General features: G+C 46.1%; 1 protein-coding gene across 1 annotated transcript in view; it reads left to right on the forward strand.

Moving 5' to 3' along the window:
* cep89 (centrosomal protein 89) overlaps positions 1–22632 on the forward strand; it is a gene marked incomplete at both ends in the record, with an annotated part of 116900 nt that overhangs the window by 9264 nt on the left and 85004 nt on the right. The window contains 7 exons of the mRNA XM_080539687.1: positions 495–704; positions 950–1107; positions 9987–10037; positions 11037–11120; positions 14009–14112; positions 17193–17308; positions 21290–21470. Of these exons, the coding sequence (XP_080395813.1) occupies positions 495–704; positions 950–1107; positions 9987–10037; positions 11037–11120; positions 14009–14112; positions 17193–17308; positions 21290–21470 (904 nt within the window). The remainder of the gene's footprint in view (positions 1–494; positions 705–949; positions 1108–9986; positions 10038–11036; positions 11121–14008; positions 14113–17192; positions 17309–21289; positions 21471–22632) is intronic.

A 22632-nucleotide genomic window follows, 5' to 3' on the forward strand; every position in this document is an offset into this window, starting at 1 on the left:
GTCAGGTGGATTTGATTTAATATATTTATTAACAATTCAAGTGACTGTCCATACCTGCAACTTAAGAGATCAAATAAAGTTGTATTATAATTCTATGGTCTTGCCCAGAAGTATGTATAGGGAGAAAAGAAATCGGTGAACGGCCTCATTGTAATGCATGGAGTAAGGAACGTTATCAAACACGATTTCAACCTCCACCAGTCTCCACTGGAATCCAGCATACACATTTTATTTTATTTTATTAGGATCCCCTTTAAATGCAAAACACATCAGCTACTCATCCAGTGGTCCACACACAACATATACAAAGAAGAAACCAACCTTACACAAAACGACAAAGGACAAAAACACACAGCCGTGTTCAGTCTCTCATCTTCTCCTCCTTTTCTCCTGTTCTCCTCATCTTTGGTGTGGCTTCTGTGTGCTGTGCTGTGCTGTGCTGTGCTGTGCTGTGCTGTGCTGTGCTGTGCCCGAACCACCCCCCTCCTCCCCAGAGGCCAGCGAGGCCTACAGGGAGGTTCTGGCGGTGCAGAAGGAGATGGTGAGGTCTCTGACGGAGCAGAACCAGGGCCTGGTGGGGGAGCGGAGGCTTCTGGAACACAGGTGCACCGAGCAGAGCCAGCAGCTCCAGAGGAGCCACGAGAGGCTGCAGCAGCTGGAGCTGGAGCTCACCAAGGCCTCCTCTGGGAGGGGCCCCCCAGCAGGTGGGGGAGGGGGGAGGGAGGTGACCCACTGAGGTGGGGGGGGGGGGGTTTGGATCTCTGTTTATCATCTTGATGAACCTGTAAATAAATGAAATTAATTAAATAAATATTATAAAATAAATATTATTTATATATATATATATATATATACACACACAGTATGTATTTTATTGTTATTATTATTATTATTAATACATTTTTTATCTCCCAAAAAATCATGATGAACTCAGTGTGGATGTTGACAGTACTGCCCCCTGCAGGTGAACAGGCAGAACTGCTGAGCCTGAGGCAGCAGGCCCAGGAGCTGGTGGATGAGAACGACAGCCTGAAGATGGTGGTCCACCGCCTTAACGTGGAGCTCAGCCGCTACCAGGCCCGCTTCAGACCCCTGTCCAAGGACGAGGTAACTATGGAGGCTGGGGAAGAGGAAGCCACAGGATTTTGTGAGACTGGCGCATGGACCACTTATTAAAAAAGAAAATCTGATAAATATGCTAATAAAATAATTAACAGAGCTACAAATATTTTCGATTCGTTATGAGACTATGGCCGGACAAATTAGACTATGGCGGCCCGCCACGGTCTCGTTTATGTATGGGAAACACAAACACTGCTATGACAACGTGTGTCGTGTGTGGCTGGAGAAGACCTCGGTTAGCCCGTGGTGAATGCTCTGTCGGATGCACTGGTATGAGGATGGTCACTCCTCCATGAATGGGATGGCGTGTGTGTGCTGTGTGTGCTGTGTGTGCTGTGTGTGCTGTGTGTGCTGAGTGTGCTGAGTGTGTGTGCCTGTCTGTCTGTCTGTGTGCGCCTGTCTGTGTGTGTCTGTGTGTGTCTATGCGCCCTACAGTTTTGAGTGGAAGACGAGGACTGTGTCTACCTCCAAGAGCTCTGTCTATTAATGACTATGAGATTCTTGGAGGGAGATAGTGGAATGCAATTACTGAATCAGAGTAAGGTAAATGATTCTGTACAGATGGGGGGGGGGGGTTGATTTTAATGCTGTAAACGGGAAAAGGAAGACAGTAAAACAACACGTTTTTAGTTTTTCTTCCTCATCCGACTGTTGCTGGTTGTGGCCGGTGCATTAGAGAGAGCCTGCAAACCCAAGCCGGCGATAGTCTTCCCCTGCTTTCGTTTTGTACTGGGTGTTTAATTCCTTCTACATGTAAGCATACCTCATTTCAGATTTTCAAAGCCCTGTAAGTTCAAAGCTGGAGCGTGTGTTAGATTTCCATGGGATTGCAGTAATTGCACGGTGCCTTGCCTTCTTTCACATTCATTCTGGACTGAGTCCTCCTGAATTTTGACTAGGGATTATCCCTATATCCCTGATCCCCATAACAGATAGCATGGGGGTATGGGATTCCACTTCACAGTCAGATCACTTTGGTGGTATGAAACGGCTGATAAACTTAGGTTTTTGGGGTGAACGATTCCTTGAAGCGGTCATTTGTTCGTAATCACCTGGAGGCCAACCACTCTTGATTGAGTTTGGACTAATTTCATGCTTCGTTAACTTGTGTTCAGTATTTCAGGCCAGTAAACAAACTCGCCTGTTAATCGTAGAGTTCATGCTAGATGCCGATGTTTTTTTTACATAATCCTAAAGAGTGTCGGTGCAACTATAGATTCCCGGCTGATGGTATAGCAGACTGCCTACAAAAAAAAGCTTTAGATCTTTGAAGGATATGGATTAAACTCACCTTCACCCTCCAAAAGCTCTTGTGCAGATCTTCTGTTTTTCCGAAAGTACAGTAACTGTACAGTGATCAGGGGTGATCAGTGAAAACAACTTCCAGTAACTTCTTGAACCTCACCCCATGCTGTGAGAATGCATGCTGTGCTTCACCCCATGTTGGAGATGAATACACAGTTTAAGACTGTTTGGGACTAGCTCAACAGGGAGCCATATTGTCTTTTACTTTCGTCTTCTACTTTCGTCTTCAGTGGACTAGTTATGTCTTTGAATGTTTTTCCAGCCCAAGGCGATGGTCATCGCTCTGGCTCCCCTGGTGCTCTATGGGGCACCAGGCTCTCATTCTCTCTCTCTTTCTTTCTGTCGTTCTCTTTCGCTCTTACTTACCCTCTTTGTTCCTCACCGGGGGGGATTGAGAGTAGCAGGAAGTGGTGAGCCATGGTACGATGATGGTCCTGGAGAACAGAAGGTTGAGGGTTCAGCTGCACTGCTGTACATTTCTCTGTACCACCTGGGACACAAGGAGACATTAGGATAGCCTGCATATCTGCAGCATGATTGAATTCTTTCCTCTGTAGCTCAGAGTGGTCCTCTGTGGCTCAGATGGTATAGCATGGTGCTAATAACGCTTAGGTTGTGGGTTCGATTCCTGCCATATGTACAGAAAAATCGCGTCAGCTAAATGGCATATATTAAAGCCCAATTTAGGTTCTTGGGTTTGTTCTTTCTTACTCCCATCCTATTTTCTTTAACCAGAAACCTATTATAGTATAGTAGTATATCCCTTTTACAGTAGGTGAAATAGCAGCTACAGCATTATGGCCTAACTTTCCTAGGTATTCTTCCAGCTCTGATGTCAGCCTGCATCAACACCGTTTTAGAGATATATTAACTAAGTCGTTTCGAAAGACAAGAAACAAATGGAAGGTGAGGCAAGTATAAACAAACATTTGGCAGGAAAAAGACAGGAGCATAAGTGAAGGGAAGGAGAAGAGGCACCTTGTCAGATGCGGTTCACCTCACCGAAATAAGTTGTCCTTCTAAAGATTGAGTTTTGGAGACTGTGTCCACTTTGCCGTTTTTAAAGCACGCTTAATTGGCTTGTTATACTCATTGTTTTCGTTAATGGGAATGGCAGAAAGCATGGCTTGCACTTTTTCCCTCCAACAGATTAGATTTAGATTTAGATTTAGATTAGATTCAACTTTATTGTCATTGCAGAGTACAAGTACCAGACAACGAAATGCAGTTTAGCATCTAACCAGAAGTGCAATTAGTGATATAGTGTAGACACGGAGACACGTACTGTAGGGACATTATAATGCAGACAAAATAGGATATGTACAGTTATGAAATGATAAGTACAGTATGATAAGTATAGTAGGTATATAAGAGATGGATAACAATAAGCTATATACAGTTATGGTGTATGTACAATATGGTATATACGGAAAACAAGGGTGATATGTACAGTCCATATATGTAGATTATATATTTAGAGACTACTATGAAAACAGGTGTCTTACAGGTGTCTACAGGTGTCTTATCATATGAAACAGTGTCACAAACATGTTGTGGTGTTCGGTCCCCGTTAACCGAGATGTTTATATAAACAACCCTTGTGTATAAGACTACCGATAAAAACTAGCCTTCTTGGCTAATTCTGGTGCATTCTTTGATGTACACCAGGGGTCGGCAATAGGCGGCCCGTGGGCCATTGCTGGCCCGTCACCAATAATATTTGGCCCAGCAGATTATTTTGAGAATCCTTTTTTTTTTTTTTTTTTTTTTTTTTTTTACAATATCGGACCGACAGTCCCACACCACGCCTATAATGTCCGAATAGAGAATCGACCTCCACCTGAATAAGGCGTATTGTACTTTTATTCATGTTGAGAGTGAATGACACAGGGACAGACAATCAGGCAGCGAAGCGCACTGACGCTGAACCCCTCAGAGTGAATCATAAGTAGGTGGACAAGGCATGGTGCTGAAATAGCGTGTGTGGTTTGAAAAAAACAACATCAGCTCATTAAATCATTCAAACGTAATGTTTACGTATGTGACTGCAACACACATATGAACAGTGACAAAGCAAATTCTGTTTAATTTTCTGAAAAACATTGACAACAAAATCGGCGCAAAAGTGGTGGTAGGCCTATGCTCCTGAAACGACAGAGCAAACGCGCTATTAGGGATAATAAGTACAATGAGCCATAAGCCATTCATTCAAAATATACAAAATACAATTAGGTTATTAAATACAATAACGACAGGCTTGGTACTCACGTAATGTGAAAAGTGGCATCTCCCATCGGTCAGTATTTGCTTGATATCTGGTGATATTGACGTCACTTTAATCCGCGGTTGTTTTGAAAACTAATAATATTCTTGATTTGATTATTGATAATAGTGATAACTTGAGTGTTTTCAAAGGGACATTTAGGCAGGTTTGTAATAACGGACACTGTATTTCAAATTAATTAGAGAGAGTCTCAACTATCGCAACTCTATAGTTTATGCACCGCCGCAACCTTCTTTCTACGATGCAACGATCTCCTGTAAGGGGTTCAGAGCTGTCTGGAGTTCCTCCTGGATTGACACAAAACTTTACTGAGGAGATTTCTGGACTAATTTGACAGTCCCACTATGCTTTCATACTCAGTGATTACTAATTAATAAGACCATTATGATAACGACATGGATCCATGTTGAGATGTCCGCGAGACATGCAGAGATTGTTTGTTATTTGAAGGGTATACCGCCATCCGCAGGCAGTTTATTTTTATTTTTTATGCATCAATCGATTCCTCTCGTGCGTCTTTATCACATTCATTGACGAAAAGGACGACTCGCATGTATAGAAAGGGAACATTGTGAGCACGGAAAATGTGAGTCTCATAACGGCTTTGCATTGATGAAACCAGGTAGGATGAACGTATAGTTCGCTGTCCATTCCTCTTTAAATGCCCTGTTTTCACCGTCAACTTTCCTCTTTAGACCTTTGGAGAGTGACATTATGTTTCTCTTGCTAGCAGGTTAAATGTTTAGCTAACTTCACCCGACACGCAAACAACCAATCCAATAATAATGTGACCTTGTCTGGGAGGAGGGGGGAATAATTATCTGAATAAAACTATGTTAAATAATTATTAGAATAAGTTAGGCTGCGATACATCGTCAGTCCACACATTTATTATTCAAAACTATGGAAGAGGGTGAAACTACGTTTCAACGTTGTTGAGAATCACAACACAAACTCGCTAGTCAAGCCTAATATTGCAACGTAATGGATTGGACTACTACCTAGTTAACTATAACACTACTTTACATTGTTAGCAGGCTCACAAAACAAGCTGTGTTAGTTGACTAGCAATGTGTACAAGTATTAGAACGTGTCACATTTTTTAAACAATCAATTACTTAAATTAGCCTTTGATTATGTTCTGGCCCGCCATCTAGTGGCTCAAAAAAATGTTGGCCCGAGGCCAAACCTAATTGCCGACCCCTGATGTACACTGTCCCTGCCAAATTAGCAATAATAATAATAACAAGATAAATGGTACTTTCAGTTTCAAGTTTATTGTTACGTCACATTACACAAGTGTAAGAGAGTAAAATTCTTAGGCTTCAGTTCCTGACATTGCAGCACAAGACAATAAGGCAGGGGTGCCCAATACGTCGATCGCGATCGACCGGTCGATCGCAAAGGTAGTATGGGTAGATCGCATGGCATTGAACAAAACAGGGAAAAAATAAATAAATAAAAAAAAGTTCGCCTATCATCCATCCTCACTATGGCTTTTGCCACTTGATTGACGTACAGGTAAGCCAGTCTGAGATCTGATCTTTTCACCTACACCTAACACGCGGTTCACCACGCATGCGCAGTCAACAGCACCAACTACAAAATACAAAATACCGGCGAGACTAATTACCTAGTTAGCCTTCCAATTTCTACTATTTACTATATAATACTAAATAAAGGCTATACAAATGAGTGGGGAAGCTGGACCAAGTAAGAAACCAATAACGTATAACTTCCATCCAGAATGGGAGGAGGACTTTTTTACACGATGTGATATTGGAAATGCGTCTGTCTGATCAGCAAATCTACGATGGCTATTTCGAAGAAGGGAAATGTGGCAAAAGAGCGAAAACATACGGCTGCAACGATTGCTTCTTATCGCGTCAGTCACGTTCTTGTTAAACACAAGAAGTCATTCAAAGACGGCGAAATTGTGAAAAAAGTTTCTCGAGGCTGCAGATTGCCTTTTCGATGACAGATCCACAGTGGCTGATGACACCTTGCAGCCTGCCAACACCTTGCAACCAGCTCCTACAGCCCTGACTACTAGAAACTAGCTGCCTCCTCCCAGTGCCAGGTCTCCCACTAAGGTAGAGAAATGCATTTATTTCCTCCTTTCAAACTAGGGAACTACCTGTTTTGTATCTGGTTTACTTTTCTGTTTGTTGGATCAGTAGTTGGCTATGGTACTGCAGACTGGCTGTCAGTGTGTGAGTGAGAGAAAGTGAGTGTGTGTGTGTGTGTGTGTGTGTGTGTGTGTGTGTGTGTGTGTGTGTGTGTGTAAGAGAGTGAGAGAGAGAGAGGGAGAGAGAGGGAGGGTTTGTGCTATGGCTCCCTATGCAGACTGGCAAATGTGTGTGTGTGTGTGTGTGTGTGTGTGTGTGTGTGTGTGTGTGTGTGTGTGTGTGTGTGTGTGTGTGTGTGTGAATGTGTGTGAGCGAGAATAGCAAAGAGGGAGGGTTTGTGATGGTCTTCTCCTGTGGCTGTGTGACAGAGAGAGGGAAAGTGTATTGTGAGTTTTGTGTGTGTGTTTGTAGTACGTGCATGTACGTTTGCGATGTTGAAACTAGACTGGTAGATCTTGGCAGACTGGCTACTTGAAAAGTAGATCTTGGTTCCAAAAAGTGTGAGCACCCCTGCAATAAGGCAATAGGCATAATTCAAGATAATAAAAAAGTGACAATAGTACAGGACATAAGTGACAAATTAAATTATTTACAATTAGCAGTATCTTGCAATGTGTAGACAATAAGGCACTAAGCATAATTCAATAAAAAGTGTCCATAGTACAGGACCTAAGAGACAGTAGTAAAGTGAGAGTGAGCTTAAGCCTAGGTAGTCTGTATGCATGGGATGTGCTTGTGGATGATAGTCAATTGTCTACAGTAGGCTTGTTCATGAGCCTGATCGCCTGGGGGAAGTAGCTGTTGGTTAGCCTCTTTGATACTGTGCCCACGTACTGTAGCACACATCATACTATATATGGATTCTAGTAGGGGCTGATTAGTTTGCCTTGTTTGAATTTAAGCTGCGTTTTCATTCCCTCTGCCTGGGAGGGTATCTGTTCGCTATCCGCTGTTCCGCAGGTCACAGATCAAGAGAGGCCTTTAGTGTCCGTCACGGCGGTATCCTGCTGCGACTGCCTTCCACGGATCGCCTTTCTTCTCTCTTCTAATCTCTCTCCTGCTGTACATCTCAATGTCCGCTTGATCCTTCATTACTGTCAGTATCAAAGCAGGTCAGCGAGGGACCAAACAATGGAGAGCGTGTCGTGTCTGAGGAAACAGGGTGGTGTTGAGAAAAGTTTAAACATAAATGAAGCTTGCGTTCGTTCAGGCAGCCGGTTCACACGTATGCAAAACATGTCCATGATATGTTGAATGAATGAATGAATGAATGAATGAATGGTCTTTATTGTCATTGCTATAGTACAGGTACCAAACAACGAAATTTGGGAGGGGTGGCTCCCCTGGTGCTAGGAAAGAAAAAAAAAAACTAAAAAAACAAGAAGGGAAAGGAGCTGGTTTACATAAATAAAGGCTATGTACACTATCCACTATACTGTACTGTACAGATAAGACGACTAGGGTTGTCATATTGCACATAGTGTTATTGCACATTCATTTAAAGTGTCGCAGTTTGCAGGCTTGAAATGTACACATTTGTGCCTCAGCACTACACCTGATTTTTTTCAATCCAGCAGCTGCCATCAATCCGTCCAGACTGTCCAGGGCCCAGAACCTAGGTCTTTGCTGTGTTCAGGGCCTGGATGGCCCTGGGGTAGAAGCTGAGCTTCAGTCTGTTTGTCCTTGCGGCCATGGTCCTGTACCGCCTTTTCGAGGGCAGCCGGGCAAAGTGTTCGTACCCAGGGTGGGTTGGGTCTCTGGAGATCTTGGAGGCCTTCCTGAGGTGATCTTCGGTGATCTTCTGGGCTGTTCTCACGACTGTTCTCACGACTCTGTAGCGCATTTCTCTCCGCGGTTGTGCAGCTGGAGTACCAGTTGCAGATGCAGTAGGTGAGGATGCTCTCCACTGCGCCGCGGTAGAAGGCCACCAGTATCTCCTGCTTGTTGTGTTCCTTCCTGAGGACTCTCAGGAAGTAGAGCCGCTGTTGTGCCTTCTTGATGGTGGCTGCTGTGTTGTTCTTCCAGGACAGGTCATCCTGTATGTGCACCCCCAGGAATCGGAGGGTTGAGACTCTCTCCACGCTCTCTCCGTCGATGAGCAGGGGCTGGACCTCAGATTTTTTCCTCCTGAAGTCCACAATGATTTCCTGGGTCTTTGACTGGTTCAGCAGCAGGTTGTTAACCTTGCACAGCTTGCTCAGCTGCTCTACCTCATCCCTGTACACCGCCTCGTCCCCCCCGAGATGCAGCCCACCACGGTGGTGTCGTCTGCAAACTTTACGATGGAGTTGCTGGGGTGGACGGGGGTGAAGTCGTAGGTGTAGAGGTTGTAGAGGATGGGGCTTAGCACGCAGCCCTGGGGGGACCGAGTGCTGAGTCTGAGGGCTGTGGAGGTGTGGGAGCCCACCCGCACCCTCTGGGGGCGGTCGGACAGGAAGTCCTTGATCCATGCACATATAGAGTGTGATAGTCCCAGGTCTAGTAGTTTGGTCACTAGCCTGTCTGGAAGGATGGTGTTGAAGGCAAAGCTGAAGTCCACAAAGAGCAGTCTCGCGTAGCTGTTTCCCCTCTCCAGGTGGGATAGAGTGGAGTGGAGAGTCGTCGCGATGGCGTCCTCTGTGGACCTGTGGGCTCTGTAGGCGAACTGGTATGGATCCAGGTTGTTCAGGGACGAGGCTTCGAAGCAAGCCAAGTTGTAACACTCCACCATGGTTAAACCTCCATTCGCTTGCCGGCTCTGTATTTAATAACTCTTGGGCTCTCTGCCATATTGGTAGTTTTATGTTATGCTAGTTTAAATATTTTGTATATTTTTTTAGGGAATTTCTGCTTTATTAGGATAGAGACAGTAGAGATTGACAGGAAGGATGGGTGAGAGAGAGGAGGGATGGACATACAGGATAGGTCGATGGCCGAGTCGAACCAGGGACCCTGTGATTACGTGGCATGTGCCTTAGTGAGCTATGCCACCCAGACGCCCCATTATGGTAGTTGGCATGCAGGGAGCTACATGGAGCGAAGCCATCCATTTACTCCAGGCTTAAATGTATTACCAATTTCGTCTGATAAATCTTTAAATTGACGTGAGCTTCCTGACTGTCATGAAGGTACTGTATGGTAAACCCCTCTCTCCCTTCATTTTTCAGTGTTCAAGGACCAGTGGCTTACCAAGGGAAGGAGCTGCACCCCCGTGGCTGGTCAGTCCATTTCTTCCCATGTTTTCCTTTCAGAAAATGGACCTCTACGATGTTGTGGTATTGGTAGTAGTAGTAGAAGTTTATTTCAGTCATAGAAAAAGACATATCAGTAAGGCATTAAACTAAATAGAAAATAAACAGAAAATGACCGAAAAGGTGTAGGCAGAAGCAAATAGCTTAGTCCCTAACCTTTTTACATGTTAAAAACATGTAAAAACAAAACAGAAGCAAAGAGAAAAACATAAACAAAACATTTTGGCAGACTTCGACAGGAAATGTTAGGGTATCTTTAGCTTCTGCATGGAGCACTGAACTTGGCCATTGTTTGGGGAAGTTAATCCCCCGTCCCCCTGGGGACCCAAGGGCACCTCTATCAGCTGACGGGCCTGTGATCAGAGTGTCTGACGACCCCTGACGAGATGCTGCATCACCGGGAGGAGTTTGACCCAGCCTCTGTCTAAATTTGCCCCGAAACCTCTCTGCCGTGAAGCTCTGTCTGTGTAATCCCTCATGAAAACCGGCCTGTAATTGCTGATCTGTTGCCCCCTGAATTCTCTCTGCTGTCACAACTGTCGTATTAAACAAACAGAGATTGAGCCGAAACAAGCTGAATCATACCAACTAAAACTGGGGTTGGTCACTGTTTTTTTCTTGTTGGGTTTGTTTTGCATCTCTTTACAGACATATTGTGTATTGTGTAAGCTTCTCTTGCAGCCTTTTGTACAGTAATTGCTGTGTTTAAATGCTTTATGAAACTTTTATACAGAGTGGGGACTTCCTCTGCATGCTGTATGATATGTTTATCAGAGAGCAACTGGAATTAGCATAAGGCTTCAAAATGTACAGTAATATTAATGCTAGAAATAAAACTGTCTTCCTATACACTGTAGCTTGAAACACATTGTGATTACATTCTACTGTAATGAGCAGTCCATTAGTGAGATGCAGGTGTGATGTATTGCTTCAACTCTGTCTCTGGTCCTCTTTGCCCTCGTGTAGCTGGACATGAAATATTTATCCCCATTGTTGCTGGCGTATGAAGACAGGCTGAGTGAAAAAGATGCACTCCTGCAGTCCTCAGAGGTAGGTGTGTGTGTGTGTGTGTGTGTGTGTGTGTGTGTGTGTGTTCGCGCGCACATATTTGTTTGTGAGCTGTCTGTTTGTCCAGTCATTAATCTCTGTACACGCTGAATTATTTCCCCAGGGATATGTTCAGTATTACTGTATAGTCTGTTTAGACAAAAAAAGCTGCTAAAACCCAATGAGAGGGCACTTAATGGTCAGCCAGGAGTAATGCTATCCAATGATAACGAGTTATGAAGTGGTGCTGACAGCAGCCTGGCACTGACTCATCGACTCCTGGTTGAACTGTGTTGAACTACGCTGTGTGGAACTTCAGAATCTAGAGGGAGGGAGGGTGGGAGAGAGTGGAGTGGGGTAGGGAGGGTGGGAGAGAGAGAGAGAGAGAGGGAGGGAGGGAAGGAAGGGGGTGAGGGAGAAAGAAAGAGGGGGGAGAGAGAGAGAGAGAAGAGAGAGAGGAGAGAGAGGAGAGAGAGAGGAGAGAGGAGAGAGAGGAGAGAGAGAGAGATCTTGCTGTAAAAACAGCAAGACTCCTCTTCTTGTCGGCCATTTGCCATTCCAGTTCTCAGGAGAGTTGGTGGCTGGCTTTGATGGCTGTGTGGGGGAGATGCTGAGATACGGAGCTTGGGTTTCCACTGGGCTGTTCAGGTTAGTCAGTAGACGACCGCAGAGAGTTGGACTGAGGCTGAGCGGAACTTTTGCATCCACAGCACATTAATAACTGTAGTTGGCAGCATTAGGAGAAATGATTCAACTGACAAGTGTATGATTTGTTTCATAACACCCCCGCAGATCACTCATGTCAGTTTAGCTATTTTGGGACTTTTTTGTTTTTGTTTTAACTGTTCAAAGATAAACATCAGTCAGAAAGTGTAGAAATAAAAAGTAAAAATAAAAACTGGACTGTGCTCAATTACATATTCTCTTTGAAATCTCAATTCATGAATTCTCTTTGTGTATTTTTCAAGTTCAAGTGTTTTATCACATCAAAGGCTGAGCTTTCTGGCCATTTCAACCCTGTGGAGCCAGATCAAGGTGTTGGCCTCTCTCTCTCAAGGCTTAATTGGGATATGAAAACCCCCCATTGATCTTGACAAGCACACACACACACACACACACACACACACACACACACACACACACGCACACGCACACACACACACAAACAAATACACTAAGGACCCCAATTTGCGGGTGCAAATGGTTGTAAAATATGGGCAAAGTTGGCAATCTATACCGTAATATTGATCCATGACATGCAATGCATTTTTAGACTGTATACACCAACTCTAATCATACTGTAGAGTTTTGCTCTGCTCAGCACCATTCGCTAAATTGAATTGGGGCCCACAAACTACACAAGATCCATCTCACACACGTACTCCAATGCTGTAGTAGTTGGGTGGAAACGATCGGAAGTGGAAAGTGTATTTGTCATGCAGCAGAGTAAACTGTCCAAATCATCCACTCAGACATCACAAGCTCCAGAGCGCTACAGGGCCGTGACAGGAAGGCCAGCAGTCTGGGCAGAATCAACCTTCATCCTTGAATAAGAATGCCTTGCCTTCTTCTCAGAGTACAGAGATAGAAAAACAAATAATAATAAAAAAAAATATTATAATAATTCCTCTTCCTTCTTCCAGCACGATGACTGCCAATCGCCCCAGGCTTAAACATAGATTACCTTTTTTTCCCTGCTATGGCTGGTGGATAGATTATTCACTTACCTAGTCAAATGTATTTGTTGTAAGTCGCTTTGGATAATGGCGTCTGCTAAATGCCAACAATGTAAAATGTAAATGCTGCACTGTGTACTTCAGCTATTCCTGTCTCCTATCAGGCTTGGCACCGCAGTGCCTCTCTCTGAGTACAGAGCTAGGCTTCTAATCCCAGCCTAGGGAAGTGAAAGGCTCTATCGCCCTCCCCACCACCACTGTCACCACCAAACACTGGCTCTGCCAGCACTCCTCTCCCTCTTCACTCTCTGATGAAAGAGACAGGAGTGTGCTTGAAATGCCCTGAAGTAGCCTACTTTGCTGGATCTCTGCCTCGTGAACTGAACTCTTGTCTGAAGAAGTTTGTGCTCCAGTTGTTTTTGAGAGGCGGACTTGATTGATTGCCTGGAAGTACAGAAGCTACTGAAATCTCACTTTCAATTCAAAATTCGTCAGTTTGCTCAGGTATGGCTTGTAATTGCTTGGCCATTCGATGTGCATAATACACATATGAATTTGATAGTTTTAGTTCAAACATCAAAGTGAATAACATAAAGCATTCAGTCTTCAATATTACAATATCCATTTATGAAAGTAGAGCCATGTCCACATGTCCTTTTAGAAAAGATAGGCGTGACCAGGTGGATTAGTATTGTTTTGTGCGTGTGCGTGTGCGTGTGCGTGTGTGTGTGTGTGTCATTTAGCTGACGCTTTTTCCAAAGCGAGTACATTTTTCAGTATATATCGAGTGTTCACTTAGTCAGACTAAGATGTTCTCCGTCACTGTGACGGAGGTTGGGGCGGGTGGGGTTGGATACCAGCACAAGGTGTGTACAGTAGGACAGTGGAGATGAATTCTGCACCTGAATGTTCTAATTTATTGTTGTTTAGCCTACAGCATATTGTGAAGACCGATATTCAGTTGGATTATTGTGATATGTGGGCGTGTAAGTGGCGTAGCACACTAAGGTGCATGCCATATCATCGCAAGGTCCATAGTTCCTTTTCGGCCATCGACATATCCTGAATGTCATCCCCTTCTCTCTCTCTCTCTCTTTCTCTCACCCATCCTTCCTGTCAATCTCTACTGTCTGTATCCCAATAAAACAGAAATGTTTTATTTTACGTTTTTTTAAAGAATTAAAAGAATATTGTGATATGGATTTGGTTTCCCAGGAGGAGCTGAAGAGGTTCCGGGGGCGTGTGGAGGAGGTGGTCCAGGAGAACCAGAAGCTCCATGAAGAGTTAGGGAGGACTGGGGGAATCAGCCATAAAGAATGGTGAGTGTGCGCATATGCTTCTGGGTTTCCCTAAAACCACACATCTCAGTCAGTCCAGTCATTAACTCTTTCTTTTTATGTTTGTGTAAAAATCAAATATATATATTTCTGCTATTATCTACCTTTATCTCAGGGAGCCTGTCTCACACTGTCTGCAGTCAAATTGATTACACAGCTTCACTCTCAGGAAACCCAGAAAGGAAGAAAATAACAGTGTTGGATTGTAGTGGATTGCTTTAGTGCATGTACAGGCACATCACAATGTAATCATCTGATAATGTCCTCACGAAGCAACAGATGAAAGCTGCACAGAAGACCAGAATTATGCGCATCCCCTTTTTCCCCATCATCAGAATCAATATGAGTATCTTTGTTCCTGTCCTTTTTCTTTTGTACTCTCTCTCACTCTTTTTCTCTTTCTCTCTCTCTCTCTCTCTCTGTCTCTCTTTCTCTCTTTCTGTGTGTGTGTGTGTGTGTGTGTGTCTCTCTCTCTCTCTCTCTCTCTCTCTCTCTCTCTCTCTCTCTGCCTCTCTCTCTGTCTGTCTCTCTCTCTGTGCCCCTCTCTCTCTGTCCCTCTCTCTCTCTTTCTCTGTGTATCTTTCTCTGTCTCTCTCTGTCTGTCTGTCTCTCTCTCTCTGTCTGTCTGTCTCTCTCTCTCTCTGTCTGTCTGTCTGTCTGTCTGTCTGTCTCTCTCTCTCTCTCTCTCTCTCTCTCTCTCTCTCTCTCTCTCTCTCTCTGTGTGTGCCAGTTGAGTAGCCATTATGGTTTTGTCAGTGTTATAATGAAATGCTGTTGTTTGCTCCCTGCTCAGTACTGTACAGCGCCTCTCACATGAACACTCTGGAGCTAATCCCTGGAGCTAATCCCTGGCCATGCGGATTAGTCCTGACCCACTGCTAAGTGGCTATGCTAACAGCCATGAAAAACAGCCTGTCTGCGATGTTAGCAGTAGTGTAAGCATTAGAATAGAGAAGTCAACAGTGTTAGCACGCAGAAGTCAACAGTGTAAGCACGCAGAAGTCAACAGTCTGAGCATGCAGAAGTCAACAGTCTTAGCACGCAGAAGTCAACAGTCTTAGCATGCAGAAGTCAACAGTCTTAGCATGCAGAAGTCAACAGTCTTAGCATGCAGATAGGTTGCCAACTGTCCCAACTGTATTAACTGGGACGTCCCATGTTTTGGGCTGGATGAATATACGGGACCTCCCTTGTCCCGTATGTTCATCCAATCACAGGCACCTTCATGTGTATGTATAGCATAAATGCACCAATTCCTGCAAACCCCCCACCCCGTGCAGTGGCACACCATCTTTTGTCCAGTATTTGGTAGTGAGAAAGTTGATAACCCTACCTGTACTGTACAGCTACTGTCGTAGTGTATTCGCGAAAACGTCTACTTCATACTACAGTAGTGTCGGGGACAGTGTAATTGTATCAGAGACGAACAAGAGTGTGTGTGTGTGTTTATTTGCGTGTGTGTACTTGCGTGTGTGTGCTTGTGTGTGCTTGTGCGTGCGTGCGTGTGTCTGCATGTGCGTACGTGCATAAGAGACTGCGCACAGAGAGGTATACAGTGGGGTAAATAAGTATTCAAATTTTTTTTACTTCAACATATTTCTATTGCAGCTATTCACATAAAATTTAGACCAGACATTGGTATTAACTCGGCTGCAATGGAAATATGTTGAATTCAATTTAAGATTTACTTTCCCCCCACTGTAGATTGGGCACAGAGAGCAGGCAGCAGCCAAACTGTTCAGCTCTGCGAGTCTCCCTGATGGTCGTCTCGGGGTTGTAATCTGTCTCCCCTCTCTTGATTAGACACAGTCTGATAGTGATCTTAACCTCCACTAATGTTCACACTGCGAGCTGATCTCATCAGCTCTCTGCAGATTTGATTTCACTGTTGGAGGTGAGGGGAGAGTAGGGGAGGGGAGGCTGTGGTAGGGGAGGGAAGGGGAGGCTCTGGTAGGAGAGAGGAGAGGAGAGGAGGGGAGGCTCTGGTAGGGGAGGGGAGGCTCTAGTAGGGGAGAGGAGAGGAGAGGAGGGAAGGGGAGGCTGTGGTAGGGGAGAGGAGGGGAGGGGAGGCTCTGGTAGGGGAGAGGAGGGGAGGGGAGGCTCTGGTAGGGGAGGGGAGGCTCTAGTAGGGGAGAGGAGAGGAGGGGAGGGGAGGCTCTGGTAGGGGAGGGAAGGGGAGGCTGTGGTAGGGGAGAGGAGGGGAGGGGAGGCTCTGGTAGGGGAGAGGAGGGGAGGGGAGGCTCTGGTAGGGGAGGGGAGGCTCTAGTAGGGGAGAGGAGAGGAGAGGAGAGGAGGGGAGGCTCTGGTAGGGGAGAGGAGGGGAGGGGAGGCTCTGGTAGGGGAGAGGAGGGGAGGGGAGGCTCTGGTAGGGGAGAGGAGGGGAGGGGAGGCTCTGGTAGGGGAGGGCAAAGGAGAGGAGGGGAGGCTCTGGTAGGGGAGAGGAGGGGAGGGGAGGCTCTGGTAGGGGAGGGCAAAGGAGAGGAGGGGAGGCTCTGGTAGGGGAGAGGAGGGGAGGGGAGGCTCTGGTAGAGGAGAGGAGAGGAGAGGAGAGGAGGGGAGGGGAGGCTCTGGTAGGGGAGAGGAGGGGAGGGGAGGCTCTGGTAGAGGAGGGGAGGGGAGGCTCTGGTAGGGGAGAGGAGGGGAGGCTCTGGTAGGGGAGAGGAGAGGAGAGGAGGGGAGGCTCTGGTAGAGGAGAGGAGGGGAGGGGAGGCTCTGGTAGGGGAGAGGAGGGGAGGGGAGGGGAGGCTCTGGTAGGGGAGAGGAGAGGAGAGGAGGGGAGGCTCTGGTAGGGGAGAGGAGAGGAGGGGAGGCTCTGGTAGAGGAGAGGAGAGGAGGGTAGGCTCTGGTAGGGGAGGGCCAAGGGGAGGAGGGGAGGGGAGGCTCTGGTCGAGGAAAGGAGCGGTGGGCAGTGGAGGCTCTGGTAGGGGAGGGGAGGGGAGGCTCTGGTATAAGAGAGGAGGGGTGGGGAGATTCTGGTTCAATGTGTACCATGTATGTTTGACATTTTCTGTCTTCTCTCTCTTCCCTCCCCTTCTTCTCTCCCGCTCTCCTCCCCTCCCCAGGAGGCAGCTGCAGGATCAGGCCTGCCTGGTGCTGCAGGAGAACCAGGTGCTGATAGAACAGCTGGAGGTGCAGCACGCCAAGGCCAAGGACAGCCACGGCCGACACCACGCTGAGGGTAGGGAGCAGAGTCACCATCACCCTCTCCCTGTCTCTTTCTGGGTACATTTACATTTAGACACTTAGTAGACGCCTTTATCCGAAGAGACTTGCAACAAGTACATTTGTCTAAGTAAGTGAATCATCTATACATCAGTCTTCATAAGAAAAACAAATCTATGCTAGGACCAGGGGCCATTGGCAGTCACAATGCTAGAAAAAGGAAGACATAGAGGCGGCGGTACCAGGTGGCCAGCCAAGGTGGAGAAGTGGAGTGATCAGGCAGGGGTTTGGGACCATTGTTTGCAAGTGAGGAGGGGCTGTTCCCTCTACCGCCCGGTAGGGGAGCACCAGGGTCTTGAATCTGATGCAAGCTGCTACGGGGAGCCAATGAAGGGTGCAAAGGAGGCAGGGGTGACATGGGAGAATTTGGGGAGATTGAACACCAGACAGGCGGTAGTATTCTGGATGAGCTGCAGAGGTTTGATGGCGGAGGCTGGGAGCCTAGCCAAGAGTGTTTGGACCAAAAGTTGAGCTGCTTCTCTCATGAGGAATGGACATATCCTTCTGGGGAAAGGGGAAGCAACATACAACCCGATGTAATGGGTAAAAGTAGAGTTATTTATTAACTTTGGAAATTAAAATGTTCTTTTACCAATATTTACAACACAACAAGAGGCAAAATCACCTATGGGCACTGTGGAATATAAATAGTAAATATTATCACAAAATAAAACAGAGCTCCAAAAAGAATGAGCTCCTACTCCTATTTGAGCTAAAGAAAAATAAACGAAAAATAACCTTCCTGTCAAAATCTCCTCTAAAGTCTTTACTATCAATAAAGAAAAATATGAGTGGAAAAAAAACAAAAACTTTAAAAGATACAGAATTCGAATCAACCATCCACCATGGATGACTACAGAACAAACGAGTGGTGGGGAGCTGAATGACAAACACAGCTCTTGACTGTCAACTTTCACAGGCTTATATAGTCCGTGGGCCTTGTTGATTGGTGGACTGGACTCACCAGGATTTCACCAGCCAGGAAGTGGGCGGAGCCTCCGGATCAGGCAGAATGTTGCCTGCTTGACAGCACAACGAAAGAGACACAGACAAGGGCAACTGAACAGGATAAGTGGTTGTCAAGGATCCCCTCAAGATTCTTGACTGTCTGGGAGAAGTCTTGTAGAGGTCAGTTAACAGTCTTGTTAAGGTTGAGCTTGACGTGGTGGGATGACATCCACGCAGAAATGTCTGCAAGACACACAGAGACACGTGTTGCCACCTGTGAGTCAGAGGGGGGAAAAGAGAGAAAGAGTTGTGTCATCTGCGTAGCAGTGGTAGGAGAAACAATGTGAGGAAATGACAGCGCCAAGAGATTTGGTATAGAGTGAGAACAGGGCTCGCAGAGAGAATAGTGATCACCAGACACTGGAAGAGGGGTAACAGTAAGGTTGGAGGTATGGGAGGATCTGGTGAAGACAAGGTCGAGCTGATTGCCCGCCTCATGAGTTGGATGCGAGTGGGACAGGGTAAAGTCAAAGGAGGAGAGAAGGTCAAGTACTCCAAATGAGTGAGCTTCTCTGACTGGATGTTGAAGTCACCCAGTAGTGAGAGCAGTGTGCCGTCCTCAGGGAAGAAGCTGAGAAAGACATTCATCTCTTCTAAGAAGTCGCCAAGCTGACCTGGGAATGACAGATAACAACAATGTGAGGTTTGACAGGGGAGGTGACCAAAACAGCATGGAATTCGAAGGTGGATATGGACAGGTGTGATGGGAAGATCATTATGTGACCACTTAGGTGAGATGAGGAGTCCTGTGCCTCCCCCTTGACCAGAGAGTCTAGGGGAATGAGAAGAGGAGTAGGCATCAGTAATTTAGGTCTCTGTGAGAGCGAAGACGTGAAGGGACATGACGCAGGCGTAAGCTGAGATAGCCTCTGCTTTCCAGACCGTTGCGTCCCGCAACAGTGAGGTCGTGGTCAGTTGAGCATGGTGGGTAGACAAGATTAGATGGGTTGCGAAGGGGGTGTGTCGTGTCTATGGGTACTCCTGAGGGATGAAATAACAGGAATGGAGAGAAAACACATTGTGATATTTGTCATATCAAAAATAGAATAAAAATACTTGATGATGACTTAGCAGGGTTGCAGCCCCTCCCACCTAACGATCAGTAAGATCGTAAATGTAAATCTGCTATTTACACACAGAGATCACTAGAGGGTGCTTCTTTTTTTTTTGCCTGTCTCCGACACACAAAAACTGCAAAACAGCTTTATACTATCTTATCCTGAAGTGATTTTGAAAATGTAAGGATACTGGGTGGTAGAACGCACATATGTAGGAAAAGTCATGAAAGGAGGGTCCTGAAATTTGATTGAGTGCAAAGATATAAAAAGAAAATTACTCACAGGGGTCACCCCTCACAGCTCTTCTAGTGTTAACGACTTAACAGAGTTCAACAGAGGCTAGGTCCCAGGGCTTCAACAGAGGCTAGGTCCCAGGGCTAACAGAGGCTCGGTCCCAGGACTAACAGAGGCTAGGTCCCAGGGCTAACAGGCTAGGTCCCAGGGTTCAACAGAGGCTAGGTCCCAGGGCTAACAGAGGCTCGGTCCCAGGGCTAACAGAGGCTAGGTCCCAGGGCTAACAGAGGCTAGGTCCCAGGGCTAACAGAGGCTAGGTCCCAGGGCTAACAGGCTAGGTCCCAGGGTTCAACAGAGGCTAGGTCCCAGGGCTAACAGAGGCTAGGTCCCAGGGCTAACAGAGGCTAGGTCCCAGGGCTAACAGAGGCTAGGTCCCAGGGCTAACAGAGGCTAGGTCCCAGGCCTTCAGGCAGGATGGCCACAGCAGCTACTACCAGCAACACACTGAGATAAACAAGATTAAATTAACTTAGTCAGTAGACTTCACCAGACTTCACCACTCAGTCCAAATGTATTTGGGTAGGGAGCAAAGTCAGTCCCTGACCATCAGCACCCTGTCTCTGGCTCTCTCTCTCTCTCTCTGGGTAGGGAACAGAGTCAGTCCCTGACCATCTTTACCCTGGCCCTGTCTCTCAATCTCTGGACTAGGGAGTAGAGACAGACAGTCCCTAGATTCATCACCCTGTTTCTGTCTCTCTCTCTCTGGACAAGGAGTAGAGACAGTGCCTCCCTCTCTTCTACAGACCTGAGATGAAACATATTTCAACTATCAAATATGTTCATCATTTTCTTAAGCCTGCCTAGAGTGCGGTTTGCACTATTGGTACCCTTCCATTAGTTTCACTCTGCCAGGAAAAACTCAATCAAGCACAGCCAAGAATTTGAAATGAAAACTACCGTGTTTGAACCCAAGTCTGCTCTTCTATCTCTCCTTAGGATATTATCCTTTAAAACAAAATTACCGCTTTTAAAGCTTAGCGAGGCCTTCATAAACCATTTACTAGGACTATAGATTGGTCACAAATAATTTATAAGCAATAGCAAAAAGTGCAAATTCGTTCAAAGTAAAACCAGGCACTTTGCACGAGTAAGGAGAAAACATCCTGATAAACAAGGCAATGAAGTGTCTAGCCTTACTGCTAGTGTGAACAGCTGTCAGGGTTATTAAGGAGCTTAATAAAGTGTTTAGTTATCTGGCAAACGGCTCTGCATGTGAAATGTGTTTTAATCAACCCCGTTATTCTTTTTTTCTTCTTCTCGTTTTCAGTAGACTTCAAAGACATTAGACAGTATGCATGAAACATTATATACACTTTCAAGCCATCTCAGACATGATCGAATAAGTAAACACACTTCTTTGTAAAAAAATAACAAATTATGAAAAAAAATCAATAGGTTACACAGGAGGTAACAATCTTACAAGTATTCAGTCTTAGGGGTACCTATTGTAATCAACCCCTTTTTTCTCACTTTTCAGTTTGCAGAATTTAACCTATTCCATCGCTAAAAAAATCTAAACCTTCTACTCTCTCTCTCTCTTTCTCTCTCTCCTCCCTCCTCCCCCGTCTCCCTGCCAGTAACCAAGGTGTCCAAGCAGCTGATGTTGCTGGAGGGGAAGACGCAGGAGCTGGAGGCGGAGCTGGAGGGGACCCGCAGGGAGCTCCAGGCGCTCCAGGCCCAACACCTGCAGGCTCGCTCCAGCCTGGAGAACGCCATCAGCTGGGACGAGCACTGTGCCATCGCCACTAAACTGAAACGGTAGCTAGCCACAGTACATCCAGTACCCTCAATGACGCCATCTCACTAGTCTATCTATGCCTTTCTCTCTTGTATTCCCTCACCTGATTATTAAGAACTAAGGGAGAACTGGAGAGGTTAAAGCAAGGCCATTGCTGTACATGCTATGGGTTTTAGATCAGTGCAGCGGAAGGAGAGGAGGGGAAGCTTACTTTAGACTATTCCGATCGGTGGAGGCTGGTGGAAATCGAAATACCGTTCTGTATTACATTTATATTTTGGCATTTAGCAGACGCCTTTATCCAAAGCAACTTACAACAGATACATTTGTCTTAGTAATTGAAGCCATCTAACCATCAGTCATCACAAGACATTTTTAAATTATTATTTACACTAGAGAAACTGTACAGGGGGTTAGAGGGGATTGAGAGGTCTTAAGGTGTAGCCTGAAGAGATGGGTCTTCAGTCTACAGCAGAAGACTGAGATGGGTCTTCAGTCTATGGTATTCCATCGCATGTTTTACAATGAGCCAGTCCTCCACCAGCCTCCCCTGGCTGAGATGCACCTGTAGTCTGTGTGGAAGTCTGTTTTCTCATTCGCCATGACACCAACACTCAGGCAGGGTAAGCGAGGGACACAGTCTCGTATGATTCTTTCAGGTTTCAAGTTTTATTGTTACGTCACATTACTTGTGTAAGAGAGTAACATTCTGCCCTGCGGTGGTGTAGCGGTCTAAGCACTGGCCACTAGTGCATGCTGCCCACCGGGGCCGGGGTTCGTATCCCGGCTCGCCAGACCCGGATATGGCCAGGGCACACACGGGGAACGGCATATTGGGCGGCCGCTCCCGAGGGGGGTATAGGAGTACCGGTAGTTCCGGACAAGGATCCGTCGCGCAACAGCGCCCCCGTCTGGTGCTGGAATAACGGTGCTGGGCTCGAGGAGCCAGTCAGCTAGTCTGCCTGGCGACCTCCTCTGGGACTGCCGGCCGCGGGGTCGTGCGGCGGATCCCTCGCAATAGGCAGGGGATAATTGGATGCTAGGTTGGGTTCAATTGGCTACCAAATTGGGTGAAAAAAGGGATAAAATCTGAAAAACAAATAAAAAATAAAAAAAAGAGAGTAACATTCTTAGGCTTCGGTTCCTTGACATTGCAGCACAAAGACAAATAAGGCAAAATAC

This window comes from Nansenia antarctica, assembly GCF_963989245.1.
Source record: "Nansenia antarctica genome assembly, chromosome: 9".
Taxonomy (NCBI): domain Eukaryota; kingdom Metazoa; phylum Chordata; class Actinopteri; order Argentiniformes; family Microstomatidae; genus Nansenia; species Nansenia antarctica.